At 40.4% G+C, this 25,805-nt stretch overlaps 4 protein-coding genes across 9 annotated transcripts in view; 2 read left to right on the forward strand and 2 right to left on the reverse strand.

Annotated features, from left to right (window-relative positions):
- Positions 1–189: 189 nt before the first annotated feature.
- Positions 190–4,845, reverse strand: fuca2 (alpha-L-fucosidase 2). Its single transcript, XM_089004897.1, has 6 exons — positions 4,349–4,845; positions 4,022–4,209; positions 3,516–3,855; positions 2,268–2,478; positions 1,283–1,582; positions 190–492 (listed from the first exon to the last, which is right to left on the reverse strand). The coding sequence occupies exons 1-6, from the start codon at positions 4,537–4,539 to the stop codon at positions 349–351; spliced, it is 1,374 nt and encodes a 457-aa protein (XP_088861023.1). The 5' UTR covers positions 4,540–4,845; the 3' UTR covers positions 190–348.
- A 138-nt stretch (positions 4,846–4,983) lies between these two features.
- Positions 4,984–9,143, forward strand: tatdn3l (TatD DNase domain containing 3, like). 3 transcript variants are annotated; one of them, XM_089004909.1, is made up of 9 exons: positions 4,984–5,152; positions 5,220–5,252; positions 5,333–5,406; positions 5,486–5,570; positions 5,934–5,996; positions 6,110–6,219; positions 6,308–6,363; positions 7,308–7,420; positions 8,867–9,143. In XM_089004909.1, exons 1-9 carry the CDS (start codon positions 5,099–5,101, stop codon positions 9,083–9,085), a joined length of 807 nt encoding a protein of 268 aa, XP_088861035.1. In that variant the 5' UTR covers positions 4,984–5,098; the 3' UTR covers positions 9,086–9,143. The 3 variants fall into 3 exon arrangements, with proteins under 3 accessions (XP_088861035.1, XP_088861033.1, XP_088861034.1); XM_089004907.1 differs by having other exon boundaries at positions 4,992–5,152; positions 8,861–9,143; XM_089004908.1 differs by having other exon boundaries at positions 4,992–5,152; positions 8,864–9,143.
- A 966-nt stretch (positions 9,144–10,109) lies between these two features.
- coq8ab (coenzyme Q8A, genome duplicate b) overlaps positions 10,110–25,805 on the forward strand; it is an 18,323-nt gene continuing 2,627 nt past the window's right edge. The window contains exons 1-14 of one of the 4 annotated variants that reach the window (XR_016116054.1): positions 10,110–10,930; positions 11,747–11,977; positions 12,072–12,138; positions 13,342–13,416; positions 13,612–13,737; positions 14,847–14,932; positions 15,019–15,159; positions 15,676–15,757; positions 16,295–16,388; positions 16,478–16,619; positions 17,338–17,445; positions 17,531–17,596; positions 21,491–21,952; positions 23,008–23,139. Coding sequence is in view for 2 of the 4 variants with exons in the window: in XM_089004891.1 (XP_088861017.1) it covers positions 10,817–10,930; positions 11,747–11,977; positions 12,072–12,138; positions 13,342–13,416; positions 13,612–13,737; positions 14,847–14,932; positions 15,019–15,159; positions 15,676–15,757; positions 16,295–16,388; positions 16,478–16,619; positions 17,338–17,445; positions 17,531–17,596; positions 21,491–21,862 (1,704 nt within the window). In the remaining 2 variants the exon portion in view is untranslated. Of the gene's footprint in view, positions 10,931–11,746; positions 11,978–12,071; positions 12,139–13,341; positions 13,417–13,611; positions 13,738–14,846; positions 14,933–15,018; positions 15,160–15,675; positions 15,758–16,294; positions 16,389–16,477; positions 16,620–17,337; positions 17,446–17,530; positions 17,597–21,490; positions 21,953–23,007; positions 23,140–25,805 lie in introns of those variants that run through there. The other 3 variants (XM_089004891.1, XM_089004892.1, XR_016116053.1) reach the window with 3 other exon arrangements.
- LOC148893303 (proton-coupled zinc antiporter SLC30A2-like) overlaps positions 22,776–25,805 on the reverse strand; it is a 4,950-nt gene continuing 1,920 nt past the window's right edge. The window contains exons 3-8 of the mRNA XM_089004905.1: positions 25,763–25,805; positions 24,603–24,756; positions 24,358–24,529; positions 23,218–23,323; positions 23,002–23,136; positions 22,776–22,913 (exon numbers count right to left, since the gene is read on the reverse strand). The exon at positions 25,763–25,805 is cut by the window's right edge and continues 104 nt beyond it. Coding sequence (XP_088861031.1) covers positions 22,789–22,913; positions 23,002–23,136; positions 23,218–23,323; positions 24,358–24,529; positions 24,603–24,756; positions 25,763–25,805 — 735 coding nt within the window. The 3' untranslated portion in view covers positions 22,776–22,788. The remainder of the gene's footprint in view (positions 22,914–23,001; positions 23,137–23,217; positions 23,324–24,357; positions 24,530–24,602; positions 24,757–25,762) is intronic.

The following is a 25,805-nucleotide window of genomic DNA, read 5'->3' on the forward strand; positions in this document are numbered from 1 at the left end:
AGATTAACATCAGAATATGGAAAGAATGACATTTTTCTAAAAATATTTTGAGGGAGAAAAATAATTAATGACAAGTCGCATAGTTTCTGATTTACAAATTTGCCGGTTATGTGATGATTTTAAAAGTAAAAAAAAAAATCACATCTACTTTGGAAAAAAAGTAACATATATAACATACATGGATGTAAATGTATTTGCATATTTTATTTAAAAAGGTAGTACACAAATATATGACATCAAGTAGCAATTTCGGCGCTTTGTGCTCACACACAGCTTCAGTTCATTTCAGCATTTCAGTGCATCCACAATCATTCTGCATTATCTTTGTCTTCATTATCTTCTTCTTCTTCATTTGGCACCTGTCAGCCTGAGGGTCCAGGCCCACTGGCACGGCATCAGGCTGATGGACAGCTGAGGTAGGAAGACCCAAATACCGCCGGGCTTTGCAGGCATCCACTGCACGGGGCCGTGACCCAGAAGCACCACCTGGTTCTGTTTTGTTTTGATCCAGAACAAAAAAAAAAAACAGCACATTCACAGAAAAACTTATCCTGTGACTGTCAAGTGACCTTGAGAGTTTTGAAAGGTGCTTATAAATGAAATGTATAACAACAACAACAATAATAATAATACATTTCATTTGTAAGCGCCTTTCAAAACTCTTATGGTCACTTTACAGAAACAGGATCCGTTTTTTTTCCTGTGGGTGAGCTGCGGCAGCCAGGCGCACCAGCGTTCACTCAACCCGGAAGTAACTCAAATAGATAGCAAGCTAGCTAGCTAGCGAATAGATAGGTAATAACTAGCGAATAGATAGGTGACAGCTTGCGAATAGATAGCTAATAGCTAGCAAATAGCTAGCTAATAGCCAGCGAATAGATAGCTAATAGCTAGTGAATAGATAGCTAATAGCCAGCGAATAAATAGCTAATAGCCAGTGAATAGATAGCTATTAGCTAGCAAATAGATAGCTATTAGCTTGCGAATAGATAGCTATTAGTACTTGAGACGTGAAACAAAATGGCGGACCAAATAATGAACATCCCTAAAGATTGTGTAAACGAAACAAACACCAGAAGCACCCCCTAAAAATACAAATAAAATACGTTAAAAAAAAACAGGAGACGTGATTCAACAGGATGACCGACTGTTAGGCAAGAAAAATCAATGCGAGCTGCCCCGCAAGACGCCTACAAAACAAAAGCTGTCCGTTTGATCGCTTGATGCGCAACCCGTCCCGTAAAAGCTGATCGTGAAGGAGATGAACCAAAATAAAGCCTACCTGAGTCTCTCCCGATACGAGCTCTGGTTCGCCGAGCAGTAAAACTCCATCAGTGGGCCACTGGAGGAAAAACGCAAAGACCGCGTTCTGCCGTGGTCTGCACGTGTACCAGACGCCGGATGTGACGGCATCCTTCTGAACCCGCCAGGCGCTGCTGTTGTAGATCCCCTCGCCGTTGACCCGAAGCCATCGACCAATCTGGCGGAGGCGCTCTTCAAAAATGGGCGCGATCCTCCCGTCAGCCGTGGGGCCCACGTTCATCAGTAGGTTCCCCCCGCAGGACACCGTCTCCACCAAGGTCTGGAACAAAAGAGACACGGTGATGATTCAGTCGTTGTCACCAACTGCCCCCCCAAAAAAAACACACTTCAAGGCGGCCATTTTAGGCCCGTTTTAGTCATCGCCTTTCAAGGATTAGTAATGCTGATGAGGTGATACCAGAGCAAATAGGGCAATCAGGCCAGTCGTTAGTCAGGACAATAGGAACAATCAGTGGAGCCGCAGGGAGTAGTCCTATGCCCCCCCCCCCCCCCTCCAACCTGAGAGCAGGGACCTATCATAGCAGAGTCCGGCACCGCCATGTCTGGACAGTAGGGATATATATATATATATAGGGCCGAAACTACCAGTAAGACTTTACGTCTGTGTAAGCTCTCAGTCATACAGGAGTGGTCCATCGATGAGAAGGTTTCTTCAGCCGTCGTCTGTACTTTTTTGAAGGTGTCGGACGTTTCGCTTCTTATCCAAGATGCTTCTTCAGCAAACTAAAGTCTTACTGGTAGTATCGGCCCAATATATACATATATAGGGCCGATACCACCAGTAAGTTAAGAAGCATCTTGGATAAGAAGCGAAACGTCCGACACCTTCAAAAAAGTACAGATGACGGCTGAAGAAACCTTCTCATCGATGGACCACTCCCGTACGACTGAGAGCTTACACAGACGTATCGCCTTTAAAGGCAAACTTGTCATGAGTAATTCACCTCCACAAGCTCCTCGATGGTGAGGTAGTCGGTGAGCGGGGCGTTGCGCCTGTAGCCCCATGATTTGGTGTCGATGGTCATGCAGTTCTCCCATTTGTGAGGAAGCAGGTGACCCGGTTGGTAACGGTCGGTGCAGGTGTAGTAGCCACCGTGTTTGCAGATGGAACCCAAACCCCATCGATCATTTGTCACCACTGTGTCTCGCACTGGACTGTGGGCAAAAAAAAGTTAATTAATTAATCAAATTTAAATCTTCTTCTTTTCCTTTCGGCTTTTCCCTTCAAGGGGTCGCCACAGCGAATCAGTGTCCTCCATCTTTAGAGGTTTGATCCGCATGTTTGTTTTGGCCAAGCTTTTACGTCGGATGCCCTTCCTGACACAACCCTCTGTATTTATACGGGCATGGGACCGGCACAAGAAGACGTATGGTCCCTTTGTGGCTACTGAACAAGCAACTCATTAATCAAATGTAAATAAATAAATACAGTAAAGTCTCGTTATATCGATATCGGATATATCGATAGTCCCGGTTATATCGATACTATTTCTATGCACGCACGGAGAAAATTACATGCAAACAGGGTCGGATATATCGATAGTCCCGGTTATATCGATATTTTTCCGGACTCCCTTGAATATCGATATAACGAGATTTTACTGTACATCCAATTCAGGAGTCATTCCAATGTGTGGTACTCGTACCAAAAGCGGTGCATTTGGCGTCCTCTGGTGGTATGCAAACGAATTGCACCCTAAGTTAAGTTTAGCGATATTGAAGTCAAATGTATTTCGATTATATATATTTTTAAAACTCTTAGTATTTAAACTTATTTCAGTAAAATTTTAGTCAATTTGTAATTTTAAACTTATTTCAGTAAAATTTTAGTCAATTTGTAATTTTCTGAAACAGTTACGAGCTCCAGAAGGAGATGGTGAAGATATGAAATTAGTGATTTTAGTGTAAATGTGTGTTAATATTGTAAATGGTAAGAATAGATCACAATGCACTCTGTCTTGAATTAACTTTTTCAGGTGTGTATAGTTTGAATCAATTGACAAATGTGAGGACATAATCATCCAATTGGAAAATGCGAAGGGAATTTTGAAATAATTGCTTGCTTTTTGCATCTTTGCCTCATCACCCTTTTTTAAAAACATACACATTTTGCTAATTATAAGCACTTTTCAGCATTTACCCAGCTATGCCATGAAAAAAAAATGACTGTTACGGATGACTATTATGATTGCCTGTCATTGTAGAGCCAGGCGAGGAACCCGGTGCTGTTCCAGTACTTGTCTGGCGCGTTCCCGTCTCCATCCGACCACAGAACGTCAGGCTTATAATTCAGCACCAGATCGTAAAGTTCAGGCAGGCTCTTCGCGACGGCAAAGCGGTTGGTGGCGAAGCTGTTAGCAGCGTCCTGAAGGAACAGTGGATGAAACCACTCGAAAAGAGAGTGGTACAGGCCAAGGCGCAGGTCACTGTGAGCGCGCACGGCGCTCGCCACCTCCGCTACCAGGTCACGCTTGGGGCCCAAATCCACCGCATTCCAGTTCCACGAAGTCTCGGAGCCCCACAGTGTGAAGCCTGGAGATGATTGACAATTTTAATTGGTAAGGATAGCATGTTGGGTGAAATGTAATGATTGGATGGATGGGTAAAGGGAAATTGTGGTGGTGAACAGCCTGGCGTCGTTCACAGCCTGCGTTAATCAGTGTGTGGATTTTTGATGGCTCAAAAGATTAAGCATGACCTTCGTGATGTTTTGTGGTCAGCACGATGTACTTTGCCCCCGATGCGGCAAAGATGTCCGTCCATTCTTTGGCGTCAAAGAACTCGGCGGTGAAATGGGGTGCAAAGTCTTGATACTTAAAGTCCGGCGGATAATTCTTCTTCATAAAGGTGACATACGGCTCCAGTTTTTGCCCCCGCCAGTACCACCTGCGAGACACGGAAACGCCACTAGGTGTCAGCATTGCTCTTGCATCACGTTTCCCTCGCCATTGTGAAAAGGAAAGTACTTCTACTTTTCGACTTTAATTTCGATTTCAGTAAAATTTCAAAAAAATGGAAGCCTCACCAAAACCACTCGCTGCCAAAGCTGGGCACAGAGAAGACCCCCCAGTGAATGAAGATGCCGAATTTGGCCTGATCGTACCACTCTGGCAGTGGCCTTGAGTCGATGGACTCCCAGTTGGGTTCGTATTTCGCTACAGTGACGCGGATGGACAAAAGGCAAAAAAGGAAAGATGCAGCGGTTAATACCGCCATTGCTATCTAAATAATTGAAATAATTACATTAAAAAAAAGAAAAAGAAACATTTATCGGTTCACTTCTTTGCTTGTAAACACCGGAAGTTAAGGAGTCCTCGAGACTATGACGTGGATGGTATGTTCGATTTAAAGGCAAACCGTTTGCGGGAATTGGTTTCACTCGACGGTCTATCAGAGCACCGCCCCCGTGGGAGACTCCGGGATAGATGGTGTTAGATGGCTCATGCGTATCCGGGATTTTTTGAAACCAGCAACATTCGCGACTTAATCGTAAATAAGTTTTGTATAAAACATTTATTTATTTTGAGTTGTTTTGGGTATCTATTCAATGGCAAAAAATGTATTACAATGATACATTTTTAACAGAACCGAAAGGGGCCTCAGTCGACGTTTACCACAGGGTGCGTTTGATATCATTCCTGAATCTGTCGAAAACGGTTTTTCGAAGAGAAATTGACGGTGCCGCCCTCGTGGAGTGTCTTTATGTATAAATCCGATAGACATCAATTTGGCGCATGCGTACTAGGGCGTGCGATCCGGATGTTTTGAATCCATCATGCATGGCTTCCTCGACTGCCACTGTCACATCGCAGCGGGAGATTTTGACAAGGTTTTCATCACATTTACCGAACGCTTTAGTCATTTATCCGTTTATAATTGTCACCTTCATCTTTCAGGACATAGCAACGGTCATTGCGGACTCCAAACGGGTGGGTTAGTTGCGCCTTTAAGTCGCCTGAAACATTATTTGGTCTCATGATGAAACGTAGGTATTATTTTGAACTACCAGGCTGGACTGTTGGCATTGTTGGCCGTGGCCGAGCATGCGGGAGAATTTGATAAGATCGTTGCATTGTCACAGAGGTAACTTTGGAACAAAAACGTGCTCCTTGTTCTAATGTATGTATTTTTTAATCTAACTTATTTATGTATTTATTTTTAGATTCCCAGGGTTTGTGTTTCCGTGCCTGGGAGTGCACCCAGTTCAGGAAGTATCCTCTGACCAACACAGAAGTGCTTCCCTACAGGTAATAATGCAAAATTAATTCTGACATACTTGTATTTAAGTGTTTGTTAATGTATTTTCTGTTTATATATAAATATGTATTTATGTATATATTTGTTTGTATATATTTGTTTGTATATATTTATTTATAGGTTTGTTTATTCATTCTAATAAACTTCCGGGTTGAGTGAATGCTAGCTAGCGCATGTGGCTGCCGCTGCTCAGCCACAGAATAAATATCCTGTGACTGTAAAGTGTACTTGAGAGTTTTGAAAGGCGCTTAGAATTTAAATGTATTATTATTATTATTATTATTATTATTATTGAAAATGTCACTGCCGTGTCTATTGACAAACTGCGAAACACTTTCCTATCTTGCGCACAGGACCTGGATGCTGCTCTTCCCTTGATTGATAAATACAAAGATCACCTTGTGGCCATTGGAGAGGTAGTAAACAATGCCGTCAATGTAAATGTGAACCGTTATCATTTTACAAAGGGAAAAAAATGGCAAATAATTTCCCCCCACTGTATTTCTGACATGATCAATGTTCATCTTAGGTCGGTTTGGATTTCACACCCAGGTATGTGAGCAGCGAATCCGACAAAGAGAATCAAAGGCAGGTTCTGATCCGCCAAGTGCATCTAGCGAAAGAGCTGGACCTCCCTCTGTAAGTTGAAAGACAAAAATCATTTGTAAAAATACATACATTAAAAGTAATGCTGTTTTATCAAATGAAATGTGTATTTTTAAATAAGGAACGTTCATTCCCGTTCGGCGGGTCGACCCAGTATCCAGCTTCTGAAAGAGCAAGGTGTGGCCCCTTAAGTTCGATAACAATTAAAGCTGCTTAAAGGACAACCGACACCTCCGGACAAGTTGCGTCCATAATTTGTAAAATCACTTCAAATGACTTCTACTGAGCGCATTTTACAAAGATTCCACCGCACAAACATGTAGCTATATTTTACGTTTTAAGACTCGCGCTGAATATTCAGGAAGTCTTGTTTTCGAGTTGATGACGATGCCTGACGTGACGTCACGTCAGGAACACCCCTGACCGAGAAAGTGACACACAATGCATTTTGGGTACTTTTTTTCATCTGAAAACACTGTTTTGATTGCGAAATTAGAAGCAAATCTGCATATATAACGCTATGGTGAATGGTTGTGTGTCACCGCCAATTGCGATAACACGCATAAAGAAGGTGTAAGTTGACACAAATTCCCAGCGGACAAATCAGCCCATTTCCAACAGAGCTTGTGCGCCATCTTGTGCATTTTCTGGGCGCTACATTGAAGTCCAGACGACTTGAATTGATACGGAAGGACTCCTTTAATCGATTGCAAACATTTATGCTTTCCTCTTCAGAACTATTTGAATCATATTCATAACTGGATGAGTAACAAGAAAGCATCTTCTCCGAATTTGAACTCTCTGAAGCCATTGTTTTGATTCTGGAGCAGGGCAGTTTGTGAAGGAGTATCCTGGCGTGACGTCACGAAAAAGGGGGCGGGACTTTCTGAATCTCCCCAGTTTCGAGCTCATTTTGTGGCAGTTTTGGGACACTTTAAGTCATTTTTATTGGTGTTTTGCATTTGACTAAAAATATCAGCCTGCGTGTTTTGGGTATTTTAGATGCTATAAAACGTTTTTCTGATGTCAGTTAGGAAACAAATAAATGCTGTCGGTTGTCCTTTAAATATCAGACTTTTCAATATCGCTAATTTAAATATGACACGTATTTCAAAAAGCAGGTGTGGAAAATGTTCTCCTCCACGCCTTTGACGGGAAGCCGTCCGTCGCCATGGAGGGGGTGAAAGCCGGATACTTTTTCTCCATCCCGCCGTCCATCGTACGCAGCGAGCAGGTGCGTGTCAACACACAAACCGCACACGTCGTTCGGGTACACTTGCATCATTTTACGTACGGAACGAAGTGGTCTGATAGTGAAAATTTCTCTTTCACGAATGTGTCCTGACGACTGTCAACAAAGTCAATGTTGAATTTGATAAGAAAGGAAAGTGATCATTTCCGAGCACTTTTTTAGGTTCAGGTCGTTTTGCTCACTCACAAAGCTTCCTGTCAACATTTTGGGTTTTGGTTGTAATCGAGGATGTGTTAACTGTGTGTGTTAGTGTGTGTGTGTGTGTGTGTATGAGCGCATGTGTACTTTTTGATAAACTAATCAACGGTCAGATTACGACGTGGGCAATACTTTGTGATCCTTTCAGAGGCCGATTGCTACACATTCAATGCTGCGTAACTTGCTGCTGTTCCCATTTGCACCCGCCCATATCGATCTGATAATTAAAGGACAACCGACATCACTTTTTTTGTTTCCTAACTGACATCAGAAAAACAGACATCAGAAAAAATTTTATAGCATCTAAAATACCCAAAACGTGCAGTATGATATTTTTATTCAAATGCAAAACACTAATAAAAATGACTTCAAGTGTCCAAAATCTGCAACAACAAAAAAAGAACCCGGAAGTGGGCAGTTTCAGAAGGTCCCACCCCCTTGTTCGTGGCGTCGCGTCAAGACGTCTTGCCTTGCTGGAGAATCAAAACAATGGCTTCAGATTCTGAGAATATGCTTTCTTGTTACTCATCCAGTTATGAATATGATTCAAATAGTTCTGAAGAGGAAAGCATACATGTTTGCAATTGATTAATGAATTTATTCCGTGCCATTTTGAGGCAACATTGGGGGGAAATGTATCACCCAAAAAGAGGCAGAAGAGGGCGACAAAGCTCAGTGTAAGGAATTAATCAGCCCGTTTCCACAGGCTGATAAATTCCTTACACTGAGCTTTGTCGCCCTCTTCTGCCTCTTTTTGGTGCAACACGAAGTTTTCAGACCAAACAAAGTACAGCAAAATACATTGACGTGATGGAAGAACTGCTACAATGTGTCCCTTTTTTGGTCAGGGGCGTTCCTTCAGTGACGTCACGTACGGACTCGTCACCAACTCAAAAACAAGACTTCCGGAATATTCAGCGCGAGTCTTAAACCGTAAAATATAGCTTTATGCGATGGAATCTTTGTAAAATACGCTCAGTAGAAGTCATTTGAAGCCATTTTACAAATTATGGACACAACTTGTCCGGAGCTGTCTGTAGTGGACACATATTTGTGCATATTCCGGCAGTGAATGAGTTAATGAATTTCCTGCTGTCAATTCTTGCTGCTTGTCATTTTTACTTCATTGATGAATGCATGGATGTTGATGTCATTGTGAACTCTATGCATACTATTTTTACCGTTTCTCTCGACCAATCTATTTCTTCTCTTGTTCCTACCAAGAAGCAGAAATTAGTGAAACTGTTGCCTCTGGAGAACATGTGCTTGGAAACCGACTCACCCGCGCTCGGCCCAGAGAAGCAGGTGAGGAACGAGCCCAAGAATATCGTCATTGCGGCCGAGTATGTCAGCGCCGTGAAAGGAGTGTCGGTGGAGGAGGTGATGCGGGTAACGACGCGCAATGCGCTGCGGCTCTTCCCCAAGTTAAATTCAGCCCTCAAATTGTAATATCAGATAATCGAGTCAGGCGATCAATTAGTCCATTAAACAGATTCTTGGCACAAGACATTGGGAAGTGCAGTTTTTTTTTTTCCAGATTTGTATTTTTCTTTCTGATTTAACCCTCATATTATGTTAAAGGACAACCGACGTCACTTTTTTGTTTCCTAACTGACATCAGAAAAACGTTTTATAGCATCTAAAATACCCAAAACACGCAGTATGATATATCTTGCATCGCTGGAGAATCACCCAAAAAGAGGCAGAAAATGGCGTCCAAGCTCCTGTGATGGAAACCGACAGCCCGTTTCCACAGGCTGATAAATTCCCTCCATGGAGCTTGGTCGCCCTCTTCTGGCGGCTTTTGGGTGCAACACGAGGTTTTCAGACCAAACAAATACAGCCAAATGCATTGACGGGATGGAAGGACTGCTACAACGTGTCTTTTTTTTTCGGTCAGGGGTGTTCCTTCAGTGACGTCACGTACGGACTCATCACCAACTCAAAAACAAGACTTCCGGAATATTCAGCGCGAGTCTTAAAATGTAAAATATAGCTATATGCGGTGGAATTTTGTAAAAAAAACGCTCAGTAGAAGTCATTTGAAGCCATTTTACAAATTATGGACACAACTTGTCCGGAGACGTCGGTTGTCCTTTAAGGCACAGGTGTCAAAGTCAAGGCCCGGGGGCTAAATCCAGCCCGCCACATCATTTTTTCGGCCCGCGAAAACTAATCAAACTTGTGAAATTCCATGATGCTTGCTAAAACCCTCACAAAAAAATCATATTTTTGGATGTAATCCACAATAACAGTTATTATTCTTGACTTCAGATTTGAAAACTAGCTATTGATGAATTTGTTGTGCGCTCTATATGTAATATGTGGAGGGGTAGGGTAATGGCTTCCCTAAATTCATAACGGACCTCGGGAGGAAACAATAACTATAAATACAATTTATTAATATTATTTATTACAATACAATGTATTATTATTATTATTATATTTTTTTTATTACCGGAATATAATAAGCAACGATTTAATAGTTTATCTAACGAGATAAAAATGATAAAAATTCGCATAGAATTCGAGAAAGTCGCATTACGGTTTTGTGCACATTTTACATACTGGGAAAAAAATCAACGTGAGTTTTATTTCCAACATAATATGAGGATTGAAACGTTCATATCAGATTACCCGAATAAAATAAGAGGTGATGTAATTGTTCATCTAACGAGACAAAAAAATTATAATAATTCGCGCAGAATTAGAAGAAGTACTTTTAAATCGTGACGAATACACAAGCCAAAAAAAGAGATTCAGTTTTCCCGCTTCGGCGAGCACGTCTTGAATGCATCGCGCGTGTCCACTTCACGGACCGCCCCTTCCACCGGACACGTCAGCAGTCACGTAGCCCACTAGTGGTAGCAGGTTCCACGCGACGAAGAGTGACGGAAAAGCTAGTGGTTGAAGTTTAACTCAATTGCAACCCCCCTCCCTCATACGCCCACCCCTCAACTCCCACCGTGGGGGTCTGGCGGCTTTCCCGGTTAGAAAATTGTGTTTAGTTGGTCCTGAGTGGTCGTCGAGTCTAATGAAGGCGCTGCGTTCAAGATCGCTGGTGAGTTTACCACTCTGTAAATCACGCGGTTAAATTCAAATTTGGAGTAACTTTAACTTTTTAAAGGTTAACTTCGGAGTCGACGGGTGTTCTTTAGGTGTGAGTGGCGGACGGGCACCATGGCTGGCGACGCGCTGGTCCGCACGGGTCTGGCCTGGATCATCCGGGTGGCGGGCCGGGCTACGGCGGGATACTCTGCCGGCGGAGGGAGCTTCCATCCCGGATGTTTGCGGGTGACTGCTCGGGCTAGTTTCTTTACAAAAACAATGGTGAATTGCAACCAGATGTTGTCAGTTAAAGAAATAACGGCGATATTATTGTTTTTTTCCTTTATTTTGATAGTTTTTCTAAGTAAAAGTGAGATTTCTGGCTTTCGCTTTTCTGTACAGCTGATATCAGTGCAGCCAAAAACCGTCCATACAAAGTTTTTTTTTGTATTTAAAAAGGATATATTTAATTTATAATTTTGGAAGATTTAAAAGCAAAGAGTTGAATTCCAATAATCACCATCAATCCAATAATATCGAGTGTATTTGAGTTGATGATCATCAGAATATGGAGTCAAAATACAAAACAAAATGGCAGATTTTCTTGTCTTTTTTTGCTAATTGGCCAACATTTTTAATTCTAGTAAAAGAAAATTGCCTTGTCGGCTGAATTATCAAGAAAAAAACCTAAATTGACAAATAACGAATGACGGAAAATAAGGATAGAAAGAAATGAAAGATATTTGTAATGACATTTTGTCTAAATGAAAATATGGCGCCTTTGACTAAACATTGTGTTATATTAGATTTTGGTTAATTCCTTGAAAAGTTGTTTGACGACCAGCTATTTTCAATGAGATTTAATTACCCACTGGATATTTGGATTTTATTTTGATTAATCTTATTTTGATAATTTTTTAACTTGTGTTGATGAAACGTAGAGTGATGAGATTACGCAATCGCCAAATTCTGTGATTTTCACTGCAGTGCTCCTTTTCGCCGTTAGATGTCACTAAAAATCCCTCCACGCGTGTTTTAACGATCAATATTTTCTTATTTCAGGACAAGTTGAGCCAACGGCAAGAATTCCGTGGCTACTCCTCCCTCGCCGGTGTGCCGTATAACCAATTGAAACCACATAGAAGCGGTACCAAGGGGTCCGGGTTGCGCTTGGGGTGCCCCCCTGGCAGGACGCTGACTCAGGAGAATTCTTCTGTAAGGAGGATGACGGAGGCAGACATGGACAAAGCGAGAGCTGCCAAGAGTGCTCACCTCAATCCCTACAAGCAAGTGGTAGACTGTATTTTTTTACTTTATGGATGGATTTTTATAGATCTATCATTTCAAAGTATTTTGTTGATTTTTTTTCCCCCCTTTTTGATTTCAGCTCTGCAAGAACGCACGAGAGAGGAAAGTGCCCGTGACTCGAATTGGACGCTTGATGAGTTTTGGAAGTAGGTCTCGTCAAAGTTCTTGCTTGTATTGGACACATAAGGGAAGCGCTTATTTTATGAATTCATTGATTTTTAAAGGGAGGTATATAATTTGGGGGCGCATTGTGGTCAACAGTACAGGTGATCTCCGGATGGTATTTAACATGTATTTTATATATATATATATTTTTAGAAGCACACTTGTCTTTATTTTATTTCGTCAATGAAAAAGTTAAATGTTATAGTAGTGGTAGTGATTTATTATTATTATTATTATTGTTATTGTTGTTATTGTTATTAGTAGTAGTAGTATTAATATTGTTATTATTGTTGTTGTTAGTATAAGTATTGTTCTTATAGTTATTATTATTATTATTATTATTAGTGGTAGTAGTAGTATTAGTATTATTATTATTATTATTGTTGTTGTTAGTATTACTTATTATTATTAGTAGTAGTATTAATATTGTTATTGTTGTTGTTATTAGTAGTAGTAGTAGCCGAGAGGGAAAGTAGATTATAGTAGTAGAAAGTAGTAGTATTATTATTTGTTGTAGTAGTAGTATTTCTATTATTGTTATTATTATTGTTGTTATTATTAGTGGTAGTAGTATTGTTGTTATTATTATTATTATTGTTGTTGTTAGTATTACATATTATTATTAGTAGTATTATTAGTATTATTAATATTGTTATTGTTGTTGTTGTTATTAGTCGTAGTTGTAGTAATGGTAGCCGAGAGGGAAAGTAGATTAGTATTATTATTATTTGTAGTAGTAGTAGTATTTCTATTGTTGTTATTATTATTATTATTATTATTATTATTATTGTTGTCTATCAATTATGATAAACTTATTGTGGTTTGTTTATGGTTGCGTCAGCTTTTTTCGGGGTTGAATTAATGATAGTTTGAATATTTTTTTTGTCTTCAATTGTTTCCTTAACGAACGAAAGGTTCTGTACAATATCAATAGTTCATTTGAATCAAAATATTTAGCACACAGAATGTGTTTTTTTTTTCGGCGAGAGGGGTTATAATAATAATAATAATAATAATAATAATAATAATAATAATAATACATTCAATTTCTAAGCTCCTTTCAAAACTCTCAAGGTCACTTTACAGTCACAAAATCGTTTTTTTTTTCTGCCGGCTGTGTCGCAATCATGATGTACTTACTGTATTGTATTGTATTGCTTTTATTTCCTTTGCTCTTTCGACAGGCTTGGCGGTGGGACTTGGAATCGGCGCAATTGCTGAAGTGGCCAAGAAGACGTTCAAACCTCGACAACAACAAGGTCAGTCAAAGGTTGTCATTTATTTATTTATTTATGTATCTATTTATTAATGAACACATTAATTTGAGGTGCCTTGACAACACTTCTCAATCTCATTCGGTGAAACTGGCTTTTGGAGTGTTGAATTGCAACTAAATCCTCCTTGCATCTCTTATTCCCCGTTCCAAATATTATTTCCTCCCCGTCCCTCCATAGGCAATAAAAAGTCGATCCTCGACTCCAACGCTTTCCTTTCCGAAGCCAACGCTGAGAGGATCGTGCGGACGCTGTGCAAAGTTCGGGGCGCCGCCCTCAAATTAGGACAGATGCTCAGTATTCAAGGTGGGACGTGCGTGCACCTCAAGTCAAGTCTGAAATGTCATCTGGTAAAAAAAGATAACATAGACAAAGATAAAAAAGACAAGGATAGATCTAATTTAAAATTTTGGAAGATTTAAAGGACAACCGATGTCACTTTTTTGTTTCCTAACTGACATCAGAAAAACGTTTTATAGCATCTAAAATACCCAAAAAACGCAGTATGATATTTTTCTTCAAATGCAAAACACCAATAAAAATGACTTAAAGTGTCAAAAATCTGCAAAAAAAATTGAGCTGCGAATTGGGCATTTTCAGAAAGTCCCGCCCCCAGTTCGTGACGTCACGCCAAGACGTCTTGCATTGCTTGAGAATCAAAACAATGGCTTCAGATTCGGAGAATATGCTTTCTTGTTACACATCCAGTGATGAATATGATTCAAATAGTTCTGAAGAGGAAAGCATACATGTTTGCAATCGATTAAAGAATTTATTCCGTGCCATTTTGAGGCAACATTGGGGGGAAATGTATCACCCAAAAACAGGCAGAAAATGGCCACCGAGCTCCTCTGAGGAATGAATCAGCCCGTTTCCACGGGCTGATGGATTCCTTTCATGGAGCTTGGTCGCCCTCTTCTGGCTCTTTTTGGTGCAACACAAGGTTTTCAGGCCAAACAAGCATTGACGTGATGGAAGGACTGCTACAATGTGTCGGTCAGGGGCGTTCCTTCAGTGTCGTCACGTATGGACTCCTCACCAACTCAAACACAAGACTTCCGGAATATTCAGCGTGCCAATTCAAACAAAAATGTTTATTTATGGCTGTATGTATTTATTTGTTTGTTTTTGGGCCTGCACAGGACAAACTTGCCTCCCATTTTTGGTGGGAGCGAGGGGGGGTTATATTCGGCAACATTTTAAATGAAAGAGGCTTTGCTCTAAATTCCCCCCCAAAAAATGCAAGCCAAAATGGCAATTCAAACTAAAATGTGTATTTATTTTTTGTGTGGATCTGCACAGGACAAACTCGCACACCAAATAACACGTTGCCAAAAGTAAAAGACTTCCGTGGTTGATTTTATCTTGAACACAAGAGCCAAAATGTCACCTTGCATTTCCTGCCGATCTTCCAGACGACGCCTTCATCAACCCTCAGCTGGCCAAAATTTTTGAACGTGTTCGACAGAGCGCCGACTTCATGCCCACGAAACAGATGATGGTAAAAAATATCGGGGAGGGATTTTGTATGAGCTTTTTTTTTTTTTTTTTTTTTTTTGACACCGAGCGCCTTGTTGTCATCCGCAGAAGGTGATCAGCAGCGATTTGGGGGCAGACTGGAGGCAAAGGTTGGAATATTTTGAGGAGAAGCCGTTTGCCGCCGCATCCATCGGTCAAGTTCATCTGGCTAAACTAAAAAACGGCAGAGACGTCGCCATGAAGGTTCAGGTAATAATCATCATCATCATCATCATAATCATCATCATCATCATAATAATAGTCATAGTTATAGTCATAGTCATAATAATAGTGATAGTGATAGTAATATTAATAGGAATGTAATAATGTAATAGTAAAAATGTAATCGTCAACATGTAATAGTAGTAGTAGTATTTGTAGTAGTAGTAGTAGTAGTAGTAATAATAATAATAATAATACATTTCATTTTAAGTGCCTTTCAAAGCTCTCAAGGACACTTTGCAGTCACAGACAAGCATAGATACTATAATAAATAAAATACAATCACAAAATAGAATACAATAAATAAAATACAGGTATAAATAGAAACAAGAGAAAGAGCGAGCTATCTGGCTGGCTAGCTATCTAGCCATATAGCTAGCTAGCCAGATAGCTAGCTAGCCTGCTACGTAGCTAGCCAGCCAGCTAGCTATCCATCTAGCCAGCCATCTATTTATTTATTCATTTATTTGTTTGTTGTTGTTGTTGTTCCCACCACCACCACAGTATCCCGGCGTGTCCAAGAGTATCACCAGCGACGTTAACAACATCATGACGGCCTTGAGTTTAAGCAACGCGCTACCTGAAGGTAACTGGGGGGCAGGGGGTAAGAGGGGTGTATTTTTTTTTCTTTTTCTGTACAGTAAAGTCTCGTTATATCGATATTCTCGGGAGTCGGAAAAAATATCGATATAACAGGACTATCGATATATCCAATCCTGCGGCATGTAAATTTTCTCCTTGCGTTCATAGAAATAGTATCGTAATAAGCAGTACTATCGATATAAGCGATATCGATATAACAAGACTTTACTGTATTTTGAATAAGAAAACCTTTATTTGTCTCACAATGAAATGAAATGTAAATTTCTCCACTGCGAGACTAATAAAGGCAAATCCAATCCAATCCAATGGAGAAAACGCATCACAAAGTGATGAAAGTAAGAAAGTAGACCAAAGAAAGAGAAGAATGTTCACCTCAAAACCAAACTCAAAGGACATTTGAAGACATTTTACAAATTATGGACACTTGTCGTCGGTTGTCCTTTAACTACATTTCCTTGTTTACGTTGTAAAACTGCAATTATTCATTGCAAAACCCCCCAAAATATTTGTGTCTGGTCAGGTTTGTTCCCCGAGCATCTGATCCAGGTTATGAGCCGCGAGCTGGCGCAGGAATGCGATTACGTCAAAGAGGCCAAATGTTGCACCAAGTTCCAGTGAGTGGCATCCGCTAGCGAGCGACCTTTCGCCGTCTTATTCCGCCGTATCCAAACGTTTTTGTCTGCGTGCGTGTTTTTTTTTTTAGGGAGTTGCTGAAAGGGCACCCGTTCTTCTACGTGCCCGATGTCATCACCGAGTTAAGTGGGCGCTGCGTGCTCACCACCACGCTGGTCAGCGGCTTCCCCCTCGACCGCGCCACAGAACTCCCCCAGGAAATCCGCAACCAGGTAAAATCACCCGCCAATATTTGCCATTCACATACCCGCTCCGCCACCCAATAAATACCATATTTTATTTTCCGGTGTATAAGGCGCACCCCTAAAAAAGGTGAACGAATGTGGAAAACGGCCTACCTATTGAAATGAATGGAGTAGAGCGCCCCTGGTGGACAAATGCGGTACTGCAGTCCATGGTCGCGCCTCCATAGAAATGAATGGGAAACTGGCCTGGCCATTGAAATGATTGGGAAAGAGCGCCCTTGGCGGCGAAAGACGGTACTGCAACCCCTGGTAGCGCCTGTATGGGAAAGTGGCCTGGCCATTGAAATTAATAGGGGACAGCGCCCTGATGGCCAAAAGCGGTACTGCGCCTCCATACAAATGAATGGGAGAATGAGCTGCGCATTGAAATAACGGGGGAGAGCCCCGCCAGGCGGCCAAAGGCGGTACTGCGCCTTCCTTATCTCAAGTGTATATTTGATACGGTTCTTTTTGCCTGTTTGCCACGAGTACAGCTCAGTATTGAGACACGTTTTTGTACCTGCTTTCTACATAAAAGCACTGTACATTTGTTACGCAATGTACAGTGTTTTTTTTTTTCTACTGCACACTTTAGTTGCGCCTTTACACCGGTAAATAAATTAATAAATAGCAATAAATAACACACGTACACTTACACGAATACGACTAATAATCTTAAATGTTGTTTCTTTGGCTGTTCTTCCAGATCTGTGAACAAATCCTCATTTTGTGCCTGAGGGAACTTTTCGAGTTCCGCTTCATGCAAACTGATCCCAACTGGTCCAACTTCTTCTATGACCCGCAAACGCATAAGGTGGCTTTCACTTTTGATTGGATCTCAAATTGGCTCATTTTGGTTCTTCATTTAAAAATTAGATTGAATAAAAATCCGTTGACAGGTAGCGCTGTTGGACTTTGGAGCCACTCGGGAATTTGACCGCACTTTCACAGACGTCTACATTGAGGTGAGAATACTTGATGCCTTAATACACAAACGCAACATGCACACGCACACATATGTGTGTGTGTGTGTGTGTGTATGTATGTGTATATATATATATATATGTATGTGTATATATATATATATATGTATGTGTATATATATATATATATATATATATATATATATATATGGATTTTTGGCAGAAAAAAAAACGACCATGTATAGTAAGGCATTTTTTTTGGCATTTTCATGTGTGGAACTATCCAAGGCCTTCTTCTTCTTTTTCTGATTGAAAAATGACCATGTTTCGTGAGGCATTTTTCTCCGAAAAAACGACCATGTATAGTAAGGCCTTTTTAGCTGAAAAAAAACGACCATGTATAGTAAGGTGTTTTTCTCCGAAAAAAACGACCATGTATAGTAAGGCGTTTTTAGCCGAAAAAAACGACCATGTATAGTAAGGCGTTTTTAGCTGAAAAAAACAGCCATTTATAGTAAGGCGTTTTTCTCCGAAAAAAACGACCATGTATAGTAAGGCATTTTTAGGCCAAAAAAAACGACCATGTATAGTAAGGCGTTTTTCTCCGAAAAAAACGACCATGTATAGTAAGGCATTTTTAGCCCAAAAAAAACGACCATGTATAGTAAGGCGTTTTTCTCCGAAAAAAACGACCATGTATTGTAAGGCGTTTTAGCCGGAAAAAACGACCATGTATAGTAAGGCATTTCTTACACGAAAAAAACGTCCATGTATAGTAAGGCATTTTTAGGCCAAAAAAAACGACCATGTATTGTAAGGCGTTTTTAGCCGGAAAAAAACGACCATGTATAGTAAGGCGTTTTTCGCAGAAAAAACGACCATGTATAGTAAGGCGTTTTTAGCTGAAAAAAACGACCATTTATAGTAAGGCATTTTTAGGCCAAAACAAACGACCATGTATAGTAAGGCGTTTTTCTCCGAAAAAAACGACCATGTATACTAAGGCGTTTTTAGCCGAAAAAAACAACCATTTATAGTAAGGCATTTTTAGGCCAAAAAAAACGACCATGTATAGTAAGGCGTTTTTCTCCGAAAAAAACGACCATGTATACTAAGGCGTTTTTAGCCGAAAAAAAAAGACCATGTATAGTAAGGCGTTTTTCTCCGAAAAAAACGACCATGTATAGTAAGGCGTTTTTAGCCGAAAAAAACGACCATTTATAGTAAGGCATTTTTAGGCCAAAAAAAACGACCATGTATAGTAAGGCGTTTTTCTCCGAAAAAAACGACCATGTATAGTAAGACGTTTTTAGCTGAAAAAAACGACCATGTATAGTAAGGTGTTTTTTACATGAAAAAAAAGACCATGTATAGTAAGGCATTTTTAGGCCAAAAAAACCAACCATGTATAGTAAGGCGTTTTTCTCCGAAAAAAACGACCATGTATTGTAAGGCGTTTTTAGCCGGAAAAAAACGACCATGTATCGTAAGGCGTTTCTCGCAGAAAAAACGACCATGTTTAGTAAGCCGTTTTTAGCTGAAAAAAAACGACCATTTATAGTAAGGCGTTTTTAGCAGAAAAAAAAGACCATGTGTAGTAAGGCGTTTTTAGCCGAAAAAAAAAGACCATGTATAGTAAGGCGTTTTTAGCCGAAAAAAACGACCATTTATAGTAAGGCATTTTTAGGCCAAAAAAAACGACCATGTATAGTAAGGCGTTTTTAGCCGAAAAAACGACCATGTATAGTAAGGCGTTTTTTACATGAAAAAAACGACCATGTATAGTAAGGCGTTTTTAGCCGAAAAAAACGACCATTTATAGTAAGGCATTTTTTACACGAAAAAAAACGACCATGTATAGTAAGGCGTTTTTTTACACGAAAAAAATGTCCATGTATAGTAAGGCATTTTTCACGAAAAAAACGACCATGTATAGTAAGGTGTTTTTTACAGGAAAAAAATGTCCATGTATACTAAGGCATTTTTTTACACGAAAAAAAATGTCCATGTATAGTAAGGCATTTTTAGCCGAAAAAAATGACCATGTATAGTAAGCCGTTTTTTACATGAAAAAAACGACCATGTATAGTAAGGCATTTTTCACGAAAAAAACGACCATGTATAGTAAGGCATTTTTCACCAAAAAAACGACCATGTATAGTAAGGCGTTTCTCGCAGAAAAAACGACCATGTATAGTAAGGTGTTTTTTACATGAAAAAAAAGACCATGTATAGTAAGGCATTTTTAGGCCAAAAAAACCAACCATGTATAGTAAGGCGTTTTTCTCCGAAAAAAAACGACCATGTATAGTAAGGTGTTTTTAGCCGAAAAAAAACGACCATGTATCGTAAGGCGTTTCTCGCAGAAAAAACGACCATGTTTAGTAAGCCGTTTTTAGCTGAAAAAAAACGACCATTTATAGTAAGGCGTTTTTAGCAGAAAAAAAAGACCATGTGTAGTAAGGCGTTTTTAGCCGAAAAAAAAAGACCATGTATAGTAAGGCGTTTTTAGCCGAAAAAAACGACCATTTATAGTAAGGCATTTTTAGGCCAAAAAAAACGACCATGTATAGTAAGGCGTTTTTAGCCGAAAAAACGACCATGTATAGTAAGGTGTTTTTTACATGAAAAAAACGACCATGTATAGTAAGGCGTTTTTAGCCGAAAAAACGACCATGTATAGTAAGGCATTTTTTACACGAAAAAAAAAAACGACCATGTATAGTAAGGCGTTTTTTTACACGAAAAAAATGTCCATGTATAGTAAGGCATTTTTCACGAAAAAAACGACCATGTATAGTAAGGTGTTTTTTACAGGAAAAAAATGTCCATGTATACTAAGGCATTTTTTTACACGAAAAAAAATGTCCATGTATAGTAAGGCATTTTTAGCCGAAAAAAATGACCATGTATAGTAAGCCGTTTTTTACATGAAAAAAACGACCATGTATAGTAAGGCATTTTTCACGAAAAAAACGACCATGTATAGTAAGGCATTTTTCACCAAAAAAACGACCATGTATAGTAAGGCATTTTTTACACGAAAAAAAAACGACCATGTATAGTAAGGCGTTTTTTTACACGAAAAAAATGTCCATGTATAGTAAGGCATTTTTCATGAAAAAAATGACCATGTATAGTAAGGCGTTTTTTACATGAAAAAAACGACCATGTATAGTAAGGCATTTCTTACACGAAAAAAACGTCCATGTATAGTAAGGCATTTTTCACAAAAAAAACGACCATGTATTAGTAAGGCATTTCTTACACGAAAAAAACGTCCATGTATAGTAAGGCGTTTTTTTACACGAAAAAAATGTCCATGTATAGTAAGGCATTTTTCACGAAAAAAATGACCATGTATAGTAAGGCGTTTTTTACATGAAAAAAACGACCATGTATAGTAAGGCATTTCTTACACGAAAAAAACGACCATGTATAGTAAGGCGTTTTTTACATGAAAAAAACGACCATGTATAGTAAGGCATTTCTTACACGAAAAAAACGACCATGTATAGTAAGGCGTTTTTTTACACGAAAAAAACGACCATGTATAGTAAGGCGTTTTTTTACACGAAAAAAACGACCATGTATAGTAAGGCGTTTTTTTACACGAAAAAAACGACCATGTATAGTAAGGCATTTTTCACCAAAAAAACGACCATGTATAGTAAGGCATTTTTTACACGAAAAAAAACGACCATGTATAGTAAGGCGTTTTTTACATGAAAAAAACGACCATGTATAGTAAGGCGTTTTTTACATGAAAAAAACGACCATGTATAGTAAGGCATTTTTCACTAAAAAAACGACCATGTATAGTAAGGCATTTTTCACGAAAAAAATGTCCATGTATAGTAAGGCATTTTTAGTCCAAAAGAAAATTAAAATGCATGCAAGTAATCCACTTGCCAATCATCATTCCGATTTTTCAAGCTCATCAACGCGGCGGCGCATCAAAACCGACACGAAGTCCTTCAGCGCTCCAGAGACATGAAGTTCCTCACGGGATTGGAATCCAAGGCGATGGAGAACGCCCACGTGGACGCCGTGATGATCTTGGGCGAGGCTTTCTCGTCGACGCGGCCGTTCGATTTCGGCAACCAAAGCACCACGGAGCGCATCCACCGCCTCATCCCGGTGATGCTTCGCCAACGCCTCACGCCGCCGCCCGAGGAGACGTACTCGCTGCATCGCAAGATGGGTGGCTCCTTCCTGGTCTGCTCCAAGCTGAAGGCCCGGGTGGCCTGCGCGGAGATGTTCCGAGAGGCCTACGCGAGCTACTGGCGAGATGGGCGGTCAAACTGAGGTCAACTTGTTTTGGATAGCGACGAGGGATAGGGACAATTAATCATCAGAGGGGGGGGGGGAACGTGGTTTGGATCGACCATCGAAAAGGTAAATAAAACAATTTTATTATACTGTACAATTTAGTTCTTTAATTATAATACCATAGCACATTTATTATACATAAAATAAGGTATATTTTGTGTCGTTTTAAGGCTTAGAAAATTAGAAAGCAGAAAATTATGTTATATGGGGACCTGGGAACGGATTATTCTCATTGTAATGGTTTCCTATGGGAAATTAATTTTTGGGATACACACTTTTCGCCTTACACACTCTGTCTGGGAACCAATTAAATTCGTAAGCCAAGCGATCACTGTATGACAATAATGGGAGACTATGTGGAAAAAAAACTTTAAAATGGAAAATTGACAAAATTTCTGATTTTATTTGTTACTTTTTTAATGAATGTAATTTTTCAACGCTTACTAAAATTAACCGTGACAAAATTTGCTGACGACACACTCTCCACTGCTTCGTAGCGGCTACATAGGCAAAATTGCTGTCTATTAGCCAGCTGGCTAGCTATTGGCTATCTAGCTGGCTATCTATTTGCTGTCTATTAGCTCTCTGGCTGGCTATTCAGCTGGCTACCTGGCTGGCTATTATCTAGCTTGCTATATATTAGCTACCTATCTAGCTAGCTGGCTACCGATTAGCTAGCTAGTAAACTTTCTATTTGAGTTATTCCGGGTTGAGTGAACGCTGGCACGTATGGCTACCGCCGCTCACCCACATCAAAAAACTTATCCTGTGACTGTAAAGTGACCTTGAGAATTTTGAAAGGTACTTAAAAATGAAATGTATTATTATAAAATATTAGCAATGAAGCCTCCCAAGTCCATTTCTTGCACCTTTTTAAGTCTCAAATAACAGGTAGCATACATTTAAAAAAGGTCCACCTGCAAAGTTCCGGAAGGTTCCACTTGGATAGTGACGGCGGCGAAGCCGAAATGGGATCTCAGGAGCTTCGTGGCCTTCTTGAGGATCACGTGCGCGTCTGCGCCTTCCTCTACGCGGAATGCACAATACAAATATTCCATTTGTGTATTTTTTTTGTGTGTGAAATGTTGCTGAAAAATGTGAATTTTGGGAACTACCCGCAGTGATGTGCACACAAAGCAAAGCGTGCGCCAAGTCCAGGCTCCACACGTGAAGGCGATGGAGGTCCGCTACGCCTCGCACGGACAGGAGAGCATCTCGGACGGAAGCCACGCTGATGTCGGGGGGAGCGCCTGGTGAGGAACAAAATCCACGAGCGTCAGGGGGAGCCACGGGGGGGGGGGGTCTTTCGTTGCCGTAATGTTGTTTATTACCATCCATCAGAATTCGGAAAACGTCCCGGGCGGTGGGAAAGGTGGTCCACATGACGACAAGGGAGAAAAGCAGCGTACAGATGGGGTCGGCCATTTTGAACTCTGGCTGCCAAGAAATGACCCCCAAAAATTATCACCCCCTCCTTGAAAAATAACTTTTCGACTATTCAACCCCCCCCCAAAAAAAAAAATAATAATACTAATACATTTCATATATAAGCGCTTTTCAAAAGTCTCAAGGTCACTTCATAGTCATAAGATAAGTTTTTCTGTGGGTGAGCAGCGGCAGCCACACCTGTTAGCGTTCACTCAACCCCGGAAGTTACTCAAATAGATAGGCTAGCTAGCTAATAGTGAGCTAGTTAGAAAGCTAGCTAATTATATAGCTCATAGATATACAGATAGCTTGCTAGCCAGCTACAAAGATAGCTAGCAAGCCAGCTAGATAGTTAGCTAGCCAGCTAGATATCTAGCAAGCCAGCTAATAAATAGCAAATAGCTGTTAGTCCTTTATTAGCTAGCTAGCTTTTAGTCCTTTATTAGCTGGCTAGATAAATTGCAAATAGCGAGCTAACTTTTAGTCCTTTATCCGCTAGCTAGCTTTTAGTCCTTTATTAGCTGGCTAGACAGCTATATAGCTGGCTTGCTAGCGATCTATCTGGCTAGCTAGCTATCTACCTGGCTAGCTAGCTATCAGAATCAGAAAACCTTTATTCGTCCCACAATGGGGAAATTTGCAGTCCACAGCAGCAATTATTATTATTATTAAAGCCGAAAGGAAGATTATTATTATTATTATAAAAATCTAGCTGGTGGCTAGATTTCTAGCTGGCTAGTATATCTATTAGCGATATAGTTAAATAGCTTTATAACTAGCTAGCTATTTGCTATTTATTAGCTAGCTAGCTATCTCCCCATTTGAGTAATTTCTGGGGTGAGTGAACGCTGGGCGCGTGTGGCTGCCGCTGCTCACCCCACAGAAAAACTTATCCTGTGACTGTAAAGTGACCTTGAGAGTTTTGTAAGGCGCTTCTAAATGAAATGGATTCTGATTAATATTATAAATAGCTAGCTAGCTAGCTTTTAGTCCGTTTTCATCCAAACGTCAATCCCAATGAAAACAAATAATGCCCGACAGACCCAGAAATGGATAATGGCGGCCGCCAACAGGACGCCGACACTCTGGATCAGATCTCCCACCGCGTGGACGCAAGCCGCTTTCACGCTAGCGTTACCCGGACGACGGTCGTGACCCGCCCTGTTGTTGCCGTGGGTGTGAGCCACGCCCGACTGATGCAGGATGAGAACCATCCTAAACGCGGGGGGATGAAGCGTGAGGGTGGAAGCGGGTGAGGGTCTGCGACGGGAGGGGGGGCGGGACTTACAGGATATTGACAGCCACGCCGCAGCCGGAAGTCAGCAGCATGATGTCGCCGTTGATGTCGTAGTCGCCGTCGGATATCCTCTGAACGGCCGACCACACCAATAAAACCGTCACGGCCCAGATGGATGAAAGAGATACGAGCAGGCCCATAATCTCTGTTGGGTACACGGACAAGTCATCATTAGCTAAAAGCTAAAATGTTTGCGTGATAAATGTGCTCATTTTTTTAAATAATCACGAATACTAATCACAAATAATAATAATAATAATAATAATAATACATTCCATTTCTAAGCGCCTTTCAAAACTCTCAAGGTCACTTTACAGTCGCTGTTAGCTAGCTAATTGATAGCTAAAAGCTAGCTAGCTAGATAGCTAGCTAATATGCTCACCCACAAAAAAGAACTTATCCTGTGACCTCCTGTAAAGTGACCTTGAGAGTTTTGAAAGGCGCTTATAAATGAAATTTATTATTATTATTATTATTATTATTATATAGCTAATAGATATACGGATAGATAGTTTGCTAGCCAGCTAGAAAGATAGCTAGCTTTCTCGCTACTTCCAGGTTGAGTGAACGCTGGCGCGTGTGGCTGCCGCTGCTCACCCACAAAAAATAACTTATCCTGTGACTGTAAAGTGCCCTTGAGAGTTTTGAAAGGCGCTTATAAATGAAATTTATTATTATTTTTATTATTATATAGCTAATAGATATACGGATAGTTTGCTAGCCAGCTAGAAAGATAGCTAGCTTTCTAGCTACTTCCAGGTTGAGTGAACGCTGGCGCGTGTGGCTGCCGCTGCTCACCCACAAAAAATAACTTATCCTGTGACTGTAAAGTGACCTTGAGAGTTTTGAAAGGCGCTTATAAATTAAATGTATTATTATTATTATTATTATTATTATTATAATTATTATCATAGCTAGCTGTCTGGCTAGCAACCTATCACGCTAGTTATCTCGCTGGCTGTCCATTAGTTGGCTGTCTGGCTATCTAGCTGTCAGTCTGGCTGGCTATCTGTTAGCTATGTATCGGCTAGCTAGCTAGCTTTCTATCTATTTGAGTTACTTCCGGGTTGAGTGTACGCTGGCGCGAGTGGCAGAAAACATGATAGAATGAGTACCCGGACAATATTGGGATATACGCTGCGTCCACTGACCGGCTCGACGGCATCCAAAAGTCAGGCTGTGAGTGGGCGGGCG

This window comes from Hippocampus bargibanti, linkage group LG09, assembly GCF_051943395.1.
Source record: "Hippocampus bargibanti isolate YZ-2025 linkage group LG09, ASM5194339v1, whole genome shotgun sequence".
NCBI lineage: Eukaryota > Metazoa > Chordata > Actinopteri > Syngnathiformes > Syngnathidae > Hippocampus > Hippocampus bargibanti.